Source organism: Vanessa cardui, chromosome 17 (genome assembly GCF_905220365.1).
Source record: "Vanessa cardui chromosome 17, ilVanCard2.1, whole genome shotgun sequence".
NCBI lineage: Eukaryota > Metazoa > Arthropoda > Insecta > Lepidoptera > Nymphalidae > Vanessa > Vanessa cardui.
Genome location: NC_061139.1, coordinates 1,280,655 through 1,293,363, shown reverse-complemented (window position 1 = coordinate 1,293,363; position 12,709 = coordinate 1,280,655). Strand labels below are relative to the sequence as shown.

Sequence of the window (12,709 nt, the reverse complement as noted above, 5' to 3'; positions counted from 1 at the left end):
ACGTGGTTATAGTTATTGTTATATTTATAGCCGGTGTCAAAATCGGTCCACCCAGTGAAAAGTTATGAGGTAACAAAAAAAAATACAGACGAATTGATAACCTCCTCTTTTTTGAAGTCGGTTGAAAATAATTATGTTTCATTGCTATGCATGGATCGACAGTTTCTTTTATTTGACATCTTTCCTTTCGCTCTTGTGCATGGTTGGGATTAATTTCATGAAAAGGGACGGAAGTATGTTATACGAATAGAATGATGTTACTCCACACCACAGTGAAATAGCACCCGTACTTAACCTGTTTACTTCTGTACATAAACGACAGTAATGTTTGTTATACTACTTATAACTCAAGAATGAGTGAATCGATTTGGCTGAAAATTGGTGGCTGCAGCTTAGAACCAGGAGACGGACATAGGACATAGGATGTTTATCCCGTTCAACCGCGTTTCCGTGAACTACAAAACACTAATTACACATTAAAAAAATCTTAAAAAAAGTCAGACATTCTGCAATATAATTTATATCAGAGCATTACACACGTGCGAATCCAGGGCGGGTCGCTAGCATCGTTTAAAACAATGACCATGTATATATCGTGATAACATTATCAATCGTTTTATTACGCTTGTTTAAATTATCGCAAATAACATTATTTACACACACATGAACCCAATAAGGTCAATTGCAAATATAAATATTTCACACACAATTGATGCCCAAACGAGCAAAATGCTTGATATAATACATAAACTACGAGATAGATGATAAACGAGGCTTTGTGATACGTAACCATTATATTTCTTGGTATAAAAATATTCAAATCGAATAGATAGAATGACCGTGTGGTTTTTTATTGAAAGATTAAATTACAAGCGGTTTTTAAGAAAGTTTTAGATCGTTACATAATGTTACTTGGTAGACATCAGCGAAAATGTTAATGAGAATCTATTAGGATGTTCTTAATTAAATCAAATAAGATAAGCAAAGTGAAAACGACTAATTATTGATTGTAAACTAGACTCCGCCCACAGCTTTACTTGTGTGTTTTAGTAAGTGTTTTAGTAACCCTGTGTCCTTTTGCTAACAATAATAACATTGAAAAATTTTTGTAGTACATTCACGTTGCGAACAAAAACTTGTACAGCCTGCAAATTTCCCACTGCTGGGCTAAAGCCTCCCCTCCCTTTTGAAGAGACGGTTAGAAGCATACTCCACCACGCTGCTCCTATTCCCTCACCGCCAAGGACTGGGCTGGACTAGATAAATATCACCCGTAATCATCGATTATAATGAATGCGTTCTAAACTCTAGATTGCACTCTGGTCTGTTGGGCACAATAACAATAACAACAACAACAACAGCCTCCTAGCCAGCCCAAAAAATTAAGAACATGAATATTCAGTGGTGCTTGGGTGGGTTTGAACGCGCAATCATCGGTAAAGATGTACGCGTTCTAACCACTGGCCAACAATCGGCTTTCTTGCTCACACTAAAGTATAGAAGAATAAAGTCTTTAAAATGTCATCCTGTAATATTAAATTCTGACGATAATCACATTATCCTTATTTTTGTGTTTTGTGTTGAGAAAAATGTATTTTTTAATATCAGACTCGCCTTAGACTTTTATTAAAAAAGACAGTGACAGTTCACAAGAGACGAGGATTCATGGAAAAATAATTAGATATCTATCTAAATGACGTCACGATAAACGGTATAAGACAAAGTGTCACAAGTTAGTTACATTTTGGAATATAAATATTTTTATATATTTTATTAGTATTTTTTTATGGTATAGGTTGGTGGACGAGCAGATGGGCCACCTGATGGTAAATGGTCACGATCACCCATAGACAATGACGCTGTAAGAAATATTAACTATTCCTTACATCGTCAATGTGCCATCAACCTTGAGAACTAAGTTGTTAAGTCCCTTGTACCTGCAGTTACACTGGCTTACTCACCCTTCAAACCGGAACACAACAATACTGAGTACTGTTATTTGGCGGTAGAAGAACTGATGAGTGGGTGGTACCTACCCAGACGGGCTTGCACAAAGCCCTACCACCAAGTGAAATCTATAATACTGACACTTAGAAATGTTTAATAATGTTGTCCTTATTAGTGTACTTAACCATATCGTAACGCGATGTTATAGATAAACATAATACCTTTCTCAATAAATAGATAATGACAATTAAGACTTTTTCAAAACAATCTAGTTTCACAAAATGTATACTGTACCTATTCCTTAACGAAGCCCGTTCAAAGAAACAACTTAATTTTTTTATTTATATAGTTGGAATAAACAATCAAATCTGCGTCAAGTCACAAAACTTCCCTTAAAAAAATGGCGGGAGATTCGTAGCTGACACATTGAGATCGCGAATATAATTATTACGGTGTAATGTCATTATTGATGGTTATTTGTGTTGTTGACTAAATGTTTTTCTATTGTGGTAGATTTATTGTTACTGTAAATTAAAGATAATTGTTTTAGCCTACTTCCTACTTCTGGTTCTAAAAATATGTGTATGTCGGGTATTATGAATTTACACGTATACGAACTCATTTAACAGAACGACAACGTGATTAAGTTTTATAGGTTGTCAGTTGAGAGATGACAGATTTAAAAGTCTGTCAGTGTATGTTCCTTTGTTGAATGAGCCTCTTGGTCTCTTAGTCTTGGGACAGCTACAGCGCCAGACGTGCGTACTGATTGAAGTAATCAAACAAAACAAACAACAACAGTCTGTTAATTCCCACTGCTGGGCTAAAAGCCTCCTCTCCCTTTGAGGAGAAGGTTTTGGAACATATTCCACCACGCTGTTCCAATGCGGGTTAGTGGAATACACATGTGGCAGAATTTCTATGAAATTTGTCACATGCATGTTTTCTCACGATGTTTTCCTTCACCGCTGTGCACGAAATGAATTATGAAGACAAATTAAGCACATGAAACAGCGGTGCTTGCCTGGGTTTGAACCCGCAATCATCGGTTAAGATGCACGCGTTCTAACCACTGGGCCATCTCGACTTACTCGACTCGACCAAAGTAATCATTTCAACAATATATACATACCTGTTGACTTCCAAGCAGGATATATAAATTTAAATAATTATTCTATTTAACTAACATGACTTTTTTTTAAAATGTTAAACAAGAGTAACTACCGAGTATCTTGCCGGTTCTTCTCGGTAGGATCTACTTTCCGAACCGGTGGTAGCATCACTTAATTGTAAAATGACGACTCAAAAGTGCTTGTAAAAGCCTACTTGAATAAAGTTTATTTTGATTTTATTTTGAACATATCAGATGACAATAATTTAGATTCATTGGAATCGCGATATTTTATTTTAGTATTATATTTTAGTTTTAATATTCAACTTATAATGTTATGTACATTTTTATTTACAACTTACAGAAATGTTCGTACCATTTAGTATGTATGTCAGTAGAACTGTTAAAATAGAACAACTTTCCTTTCATGAAGACGCAGTTTTATAATCTATATTAATAGAAGTGTAAATTCTAATCCAATCTTTACTAAAGGAACGTGCTTTTTTACAAACAATATTTTTAATTATAAAAACGGCAATGGACTTATGCTTTCGTTCTTTTCGTGCCAACATCTAATTAAATAAAAAAAAGGAAATTATAGACATATATATATATATATATATATATATATATATTTAATTTAAAAAGGAAATTATATATTCAAATAATATTTTTTTTCATTTAGGAAAAAAATATCAGTTTCATTGCATTATTATAAATATGTTATATTATACATTAGAACTAAATGTAAATTATATTTTTTTTAATATTTCCAATCGTATTAACAAATATAGTTTTAGTTCTATTAATCATTCTAAACCAATATTGTATTGTGTTTTCGTAATTCTTAGCCTTAGATCTGAAATTAAAAAATAACAAATAAATTGTTTAAAGATTTGAAGTTCAATGAAGCCAAAGGGTGATCAAAAATTTCATAGTCACTTATTATTTATTGATTAATTAAACAAAGTTTGAATAAGTCAAGCTCGGTCCGAAAGGGATCATGACCCTCACCTCTCTAAAAACATTTACGTCAAATTAACAATTATTTTAAAAAGACATATATAACATCTAAAATTAAAATTTGTTAAACGCAAGCCTATTATCCACAAGTTAATTTTATATCCCGATAGCCATTGGATATTAGGATAAAAAAACACTTGTAACATTGGCCCTCAACCCATTAACAGCAGCATTAACACCAATCTTGTTTTTTTACTTAAAAATGACGCTTCTCCGCTCAAAATTTTATGACCAAAATTAAAGTTTAATAGTGTTTTTCAATTAAATAATTTGTATGTATCTGTTTCAGGTTTCACCGCCGTATCAGCAATGTCATCACACGCAAGCTTCAGCCGGTTGGAAGATGACTATATCCAGATCATGTCGCGACGCGGCCAAAGCCGATCACCGTAGCGGTATATAGTTGAAGTCGTGTTGAGTTGAGGAGATACAGTAAGTTCATACGTCACTCTGGAGTCACTAGAATATTACTTTTCATAACGGTAGAACTATTCCTTGACCGATTTTTGGTCAGAATTATGAAAATGAAAAATAGTTTATTCTTTATCAAGTTGTACATAGCAAATAAAGGTTGGGACCCTCTAGTGAGTATAATATAATACTCGTGACAGAAGGACCCGTTCTTCCATAACATATAATTCTGTCCATGTTTTTAAAAAGAATAAACAATATCTTACTATATATTCAGTATATAGTAAGATATTATTTTTCCGTTTCATGATTGTGAGTTTCAACTCACAATCAGTAGGTAAACTAACATTATATCAAAATAAATTTTACTTGTGTGTGTGTGTGTGTGTGTGTGTGTGTGTGTGTGTATTATCACAATATTAATGGGAAAAGGAGCCATCTGATAAGTGATAGCCACTACCCATAGACATTGGCGCTGGAAGAGATATTGGCTATTCTTTGCATCGCCTATTATAGTATACTTTACATTATATTTTGGTTACAATGATGAGTGATCCATTTTATTTAAAGTTCTTAGATTTAAGGCCGTAGATGCCGGGGTATAATTCGTAATCCACTGTCTAGAATTAAGGCTACAAGGTTTTGGTTCCAAGTCCTGGGTCCAGTCAATAAAAACTTTAAGTCTACCAGCCGAAATATCTCATTAATAGCCTAGTCTAGAAGTTGGATGTATACATTCCTTTACCTCGGAAAACGTGTAAAGCCGATAATCCTGACCATGAACTCTTTCCTTTCGTATCGGTTTGGTCGTCTAGGATTACAAAAGTAAGGAAGTTCTTCTGTCTGTGCACTATAATAAGGTGCTAAAAGGCGGCCTTCTTTGAGCATTATGGGGCTGAGAATTATCAGATTGTTATACTCGTATGTGTGAGATTAACTATAATAATTGTAACTTTTTTAAAACACACGTATTAAAATCACCTATCGCTGTAAATTAGTCGCCAATGTTTCAGAAGTGAGATACGAAGTGATTTCTAACAGAATCGGACTTCTGTAACCGAAATCGAACGAACGATATCATCATCACATTTCAACACATAAAACTGACGAAAACGTAATAAAATTGTCGCTTTTGTATTCGTTGATTCACATACACATTCTACGTCCAATGTACATAATTGACATGAATTTCATTCGAAAAATATGTAATAATATGTAATATACTCACACCCACACTTAGATATATTACATATAACTGTAACGCGTAATTAATTTGACTTCAATCTTGCTCAAAGAGGCTTCACTCTGAATTGTTACGTGAGATATATTACGGTTCACTTTCGTTACCTGTATATCATATGTCCTAGCTATGCACTCGACTTCGCGTTTGAATTTAACAAAACAGTTCTTTTTGAAGCCTAAGTTACTCTTCTGACAGTGAAAGTCCCGTCAAAATCGAATACTCGACCAATCGATAAGACGACCGCCGTAGTCGAATAATGTTGTACACATTATTCGACTGAGGCGGTCATCACTCTGAGGTGCCGGGTTCGATCCCCAGTAGAATCAATATAGCAAATTCATTAGTTTTCTATGTTGTCTTGGGTCTGGGTGTTTGTGGTACCGTCGTCGTTACTTCTGATTTTGCATAATACAAGTGCTTTAGCTACTTACTCTTACTTACTCGGCATCAGAGTAATGTATGTGATATTGTCCAATATTTAAAAAAAAATCGGTCCCGTCGTTCATGTTCTCGATAGTAGGACATTTTAAAAAAGTGATAAATCTATACATATAATAAAAATTGGAGTGTCTGTTAATAATATATCAATTACCGATTTTTACTAATTCCATATGTGTACAAGGTACATATACCAAAGTAATTTTAGTTTTATTTTTTTTGTTAATTTGTTGTTGTTTTTGACGACCTCCATGGTCGAGTGGTGTGTACACCGGTTTTCATGAGTACGCCACTCTGAGGTCCCGGGTTCGATTCCCGGCCAAGTCGATGTAGATTACCATTAGTTTTCTATGTTGTCTTGGGTTTGGGTGTTTGTGGTACCATCGTTACTTCTGATTTCCATAACACAAGTGCTTCAGCTGCTTAAATTGGGATCATAGTAATGTATGTGATGTTGTCTCATATTTATTTATTTATTTATTTAATTATAGACTATCAAAATATATTGATTTGAATCAATAGTCTTCGGTCAGGATTCCGGTGTTCTAACCACCTATGTATATGTAAAAATAGGTTTGATTGTATAAGCTGTAATTTAACATTGTTTAATATAAGGCTATTAGACGAAAGTAATTTATTTCCAAAGTTTTTCTAATTCACCATAATAACAGCTAACTCGTTCCGTTTGACTGTTTTAGTTATTTCCACACTAATTACGGTGCCCTTCGTAGGGACCCTAATTACAACGTTATCTAGTTCGCAAAATAATTCAGTTGAAAACGGGTTTACGTTAATTCGCTCGAATTATTTACGGCTTTACAAAATATATCGACAACAAAAAGCATCCTATAGTTTTCCCACTGCTGGGCTAAGGCTCCTCTCCCTTTGAGGAGAAGGTTAGGAACATATTCCAACGCGCTGTTCCAATGCGAGTTGGTGAAATACATATGTAGCAGAATTTTTATGAAATTAGACACACGCAGGCTTCCTCACGATGTTTTCCTTTACCAACGAATTATAAACACAAATTATGCACGTGAATATTCAGTGGCGCTTGCCTGGATTTTAATCCGCAATCATCGGTTAACATGCACACGTTCTAACCACTGGGCCATCTCGGCTCAAAATATAATTCAGTGGCAACAAAATATTCTTTACATACATTTATTGTAGATAAACTATCTTCTTTCATTTATTGATTCCCGTACATGTGTTGTGTTACATTAAATATTTAATCAATAATGCTCACCGACCGCTTTAGTCCACAGCAGTCGACTACAGAAAATACTACAATGTAGTCTTTTAATTTCACAAACAAATGGCCCAAAAATCAGATGACGGATCAAAGGTTTTTTTATCGAGCCAACTCTCGGCTGGTACTGACCATCTCGTAGCTGAAAACCTGAATTGACCTTGAATCAAAAATAATTGAGATTTCCAAAGGAGATAACAATATGTACATATATTAGAAAAAAATCAATCACTGCGATGTAAAATTGAAAACATTTTGGGTTATCTTTCCTTCGATTTACATTTAAAAAAAAAGTTAGCATTATATATTTCCATGACAACATAAATAACCACGCATAGTCTCATAAATAAAATACAATACGCACAGAATATTTTCAACAAAATAATAATAATATTTAAGGCCAAAAGAGAGAAACTGCACAATCTATACTAACTTTATAAATGTTATAGTAACTATGTCTGTCCCTCTTTCACTTTCATACTAATGAACCGAATTTGATGAAATTTGCTATGAAGCTAATTTTAGCTCCTAGGAAGGACATAGACTACTTTTTTTGTCTAACACATGAAAACCGACCCTCTAAAAGGCGAGCGAAGCCGCGGGCGATAGCTAGTAATTTATAATGTGCTCTGTAGTTGAAAACCATAAGTTTTGTAATGTTTATTTTAGTTGCTTTAAGGTAGCATAACAATGGAATGACCGCGGCCTTACAAAATATTCATATAATCACCAGCTTAAATTATTCACTAGGAGACCGCTGTCAGTACCGTTTCGTATAATCACTTGATAAAGTCCGAGTTCGTACAAAAACACGTAAACCTTTAACCTTTAACTGTATCTGAACAGTAATGGACCGGAAATGTCCTTCTATTGGGATGTGCTTTTGGAATAAATAAGTATTTAATGAGACACGCTATTAATAATGTAACCAAAAACAAAAGTCATTACAACTAAGCGATAACATATGTGAGCTGAGATGGCGTTGTGATGCGTGAATTTTAACCGACGATTTTGGATACAAACCTAGGCAAGCACCACTATATACATGTGCTTAATTTGTGTTTATAATTCATCGCGTGCTTGGCGGTGAAGGAAAACATCGTGATAAAACCTGCATGTGTTTAATTTCATTGAAATTTTGCCACGTGCATTTTATCAACCCGCATTGGAACATCGTGGTGGAACATGTTCCAAAACCCTCTCGTTAATTAGAGAGGAGACCTTAGCCCGGCAGTGGGAAATTTACAGGCTGTTACTATTACTTATGATTACATATGATTACGTTACTTTTTAATTGCGCATCATTATAAAATACAAATAGCGTCTCTAACATTCGATTGGTATAATTATGCTTTTTTTTTTTAACAGAAATGAATCTCCTCAATATGGACGCGGAGAACCGCGTAGTTTTGAACGTGGGTGGCATCAGACATGAGACCTATAAGGCTACGTTGAAGAAGATCCCGGCGACGCGGCTGTCCCGTCTGACGGAGGCGCTCGCTAACTACGACCCCGTACTCAACGAGTACTTCTTCGACAGACACCCCGGCGTCTTCGCGCAGGTTCTCAACTACTACAGGTAGGATTATTGGTATAATAATATCCTTTGTTTTATAACCAGTAAATTTGAATGATCGAGAAACTTCTAAACAGCTCTCCAATAAGAAATTGCGAAACTGATTGGTGATGTCCTAATATATTTCATTATTTTTATATTTTCGGTTGAGTTCATGATTTGCTAGTATTTTTAATTAGTAGTTAATTCGATATAGAATAATTAAAAAAAAAACAAAACATTTTAGCAGTTAACTGTTCTTTCGTATATCTAATATTACCAACCTTCTATGTGTTCTATTTTTTTAACCTATAAATGGTCTCCCATCTTCCAATTTTTCGAAAAAGAAATTATTTACTTAGTTTAGTTATTGAACAAATCTAAATAAAATTTACTTTATATGTACTTAATTAATAATACTTAATTGAAAATTGTAATATCTACACTAATATTATAAAGAGGAAAACTTTGTTTGTTTGGTTGTAATGAATAGGCTCAAAAACTACTGGACCGATTTTAAAAATTCTTTCATCATTCGAAAGCTAAATTAATCCCGCATAACATAGGCTAAATTTTATTTTGAAAAAAAAAATAGGGTTCCGTAAGATATTTTGGGTTTTTCGGACAAAAAAGGAAAAAATCTACAAAAAAGTTGATTTTTTGCGTATGATGCCTAAACTATAAAAGATAGAACTATAAAATGTTCTAACTCCGGTCCTTAGAGGGCATAATGGCCTCCGACCCTAAGAACCTCATCAGATTCGTGGCTGATGTTGGTCTGGCTGAGGTGTTGTGAGCACGAATTTGAGGTTTATCACAATAGATCCAAGCGCCGGTTGCAGTAATTCTTCAAATGTGCCGTGCGTCAGCAGTAGGGTTATTAGAAGACTGATTATGAACCGTTATCTACGCGGGCGAAGCCGCGGGCGACCGCTAGTAGTTGATAAAAAGAGTAATTATTAACTTTCATTCTTCATTCATTTCATTCAATATTCTACATGTACATATACATCTGACATAATCTTGTAAATTGACGGTTTCAGCCTAATTGAATAAGATATCCTTTCATTTTATTATTCTATCAACGTATAATATTCTAAAGGCTCACAATTCATAATAATGAATAAATACCGAATACAAATATTTTATAAAATAGGTAGCCGGACGTTCCATCCGATTTAGGAGATTTGAGAAATATTAGAGATAGGTATGTCCCCTGTGTCGTTATTTACCCTTCAAACCGTCACATAACAAACAATACTAAGTACAGCTGTAGTAAAAGAATATCTACTAAGACGTGCGTGCAGTCAGTCCTACCACGAAGTGAAATATATTAAAATGAACTCGTGTCTCGAATCAAATATCTTCAACATATTAAAAATATCTCACTCATAATAAATACATAAGTGAAGACATATTCCATGAATAAAATTCAATATCTGCTTTGTCGCTAAGCATAATATTATTTAAAAAAATATTATTCATAAATTACGTAATCATCGCTTATTAAAAATTCTATTCAATTTCTTTACTGTTATTTCTTTTTATCTTTATGGAATAGTTTATTTTCGTAATAGTCTTTCGTTATTAAAATCTTTATTACAAATGATATTTTAGTAAAAAGGACTGGACTGGTTGGACACAAAAAACTAAGGTAAAGTTCATTGACCTCTTTCATTTAAAAATTTAGTAATAAAAAGGAGATGACGTTTTTGTGGCTCTATTCAAACTCAAACTCAAATATCTTTATTCAATGTAGAAGCATTACACTTTCTTATTGATGGTCAATTGAAACACTACCACCGGTTCGGAAAGAAAATACCCTGACCTGAGAAGAACCGGCGAAAGAAACTCAGCGGGTTTTTTTTTGTTTGTCTTATGTATTATATAAATAAACAATTTAATATGAGATGAAACAGCCAGGAGGCGATCGTATCATTCCCAAGGTGTGCTATCGATCATAAACTCATTAATTGTATAATAACCTTTTGCACACAAGCGTTCCTTATTAATTTTTTTTTAATTTGGCAACAGAGGCATTTTGAACGCTTTCTGGGATCCTGTTGTAAAACCGTATACATTGCCCCACAAAGGAGTTACTGACTCTATGTAGTCGAGTAACAGGAGTAACAAGTTTGTGTTTGTTCCTTGTACCAATGTTATGAGTATCACATTTTCTCATGAAATCATTAATATTTTTTCGTACATACATAACATTAGAGAATATATATTGAGAAGCAACAGTCAATATCTTGATTTCTTTAAATTTATTCCTTAACGATTCTTTAGCTCCTAGGTTGTAGATTGCGCGAATAGCCCTCTTCTGTAGCACAAATATGGTATGGATAGCGGCTGCAGTGCCCCACAGCACAATACCGTATGACATTATACTATGAAAGTAGCTGAAATATACTAAGCGAGCCGTATCAACATCGGTACATAATCTAATTTTTTTGACCGCGAATGCCGCAGAACTCAGTCTACTCGCCAATCCGTCAATATGGGGGCCCCATTGCAACTTGGCATCAACAGTAAGGCCAAGAAACTCAGCAGAATCAATTGGATCCATCGATTCCCCATTGATGAGTACATCGGCTTTTACATTTTGTACATTTGGCGTACTAAATTTCACAATTTTAGTTTTATTATTATTTAGTTTAAGATTATTTACGCTAAACCAATGTACTATATCAGCTATAGCATTGTTTACGTCGTCGTACTGTACCTGTTTTCTATTAATTTTAAAAACTAAGGAGGTGTCATCAGCAAACAATACTATATCATGTTTGTTCCCAACAAGAAAGGGCAAGTCATTTATATATGTGAGAAACAGAAAAGGTCCAAGAATTGATCCCTGAGGGACCCCCATACCAACTGAGACCCCAGGAGACCTTTTTCCTTTAACGTCAACCCTCTGAATTCTATTGTTAAGATAGGAAGTCAGAAGGTCGAGCGCACATTCTCTAATTCCATAGTGATAAAGTTTCCTGACCAGAGTCTCATGTTGAACACAATCAAAGGCTTTGGATAAGTCACAGAAAATCCCTAAGGCATCCCGTGACTCTTCCCAGGCTTCATAGATATTCTTAATAAGCTCGATACCAGCGTCTGTAGTCGAGCGACCCCGCGTGAAGCCAAATTGTTTACTATGAAGCAGATTATGTTTGTTAAAGTGTTCTAATAATTGGTTTAGAATTATTTTCTCAAATATTTTGCTCAGGGTAGGTAGAATTGAAATTAGCCTATAGTTTTTGGGGTCTGAAGAACTACCAGATTTAAATATTGGAATAACTTTACTATGTTTCATCAGGTCAGGAAATATACCACATTGGACACAACTATTAAATATTAAAGCAAGATAAGGTGCAATCACATCAATAATCGAATTTATCACCTTTAGAGAAATACCCCATAAATCAGCCGTTTTCTTGATGTCTAATGACTTAAAGGCGCGTATTATGTCGTTGGGGTTTACAAGGGTAAAATTAAAGTTAGATTTGCAAGCTCTTACATTTTCTTTCATCAATGACTCGGCAACATCAGGAGAAGAAATAAGTAACTTAGTCGTGAAAACTGTGTATTTGTCCATTTAACGTTTATCCTACCAATAACTGTACATATACGTCTTCAGTGGGATAGGCTTTTAAAGTACGATTTATTCATCACGAGATTAGTACCAAAGAACTAATCAAACAGTGTTTTTTTTAATTTTAACAATATGATTCTCAC

The 12,709-nt window shown here is 34.2% G+C and overlaps 1 protein-coding gene across 4 annotated transcripts in view; it reads left to right on the top strand.

Annotated features, from left to right (window-relative positions):
- Window positions 1-12,709, top strand: part of LOC124536734 (potassium voltage-gated channel protein Shaw-like) — a 129,291-nt gene that overhangs the window by 90,062 nt on the left and 26,520 nt on the right. For all 4 annotated transcript variants that reach the window (XM_047113312.1, XM_047113315.1, XM_047113313.1 and 1 more), the window contains exons 2-3: window positions 4,371-4,513; window positions 8,794-9,004. In XM_047113312.1, coding sequence (XP_046969268.1) covers window positions 8,796-9,004 — 209 coding nt within the window. In that variant the 5' untranslated portion in view covers window positions 4,371-4,513; window positions 8,794-8,795. The remainder of the gene's footprint in view (window positions 1-4,370; window positions 4,514-8,793; window positions 9,005-12,709) is intronic.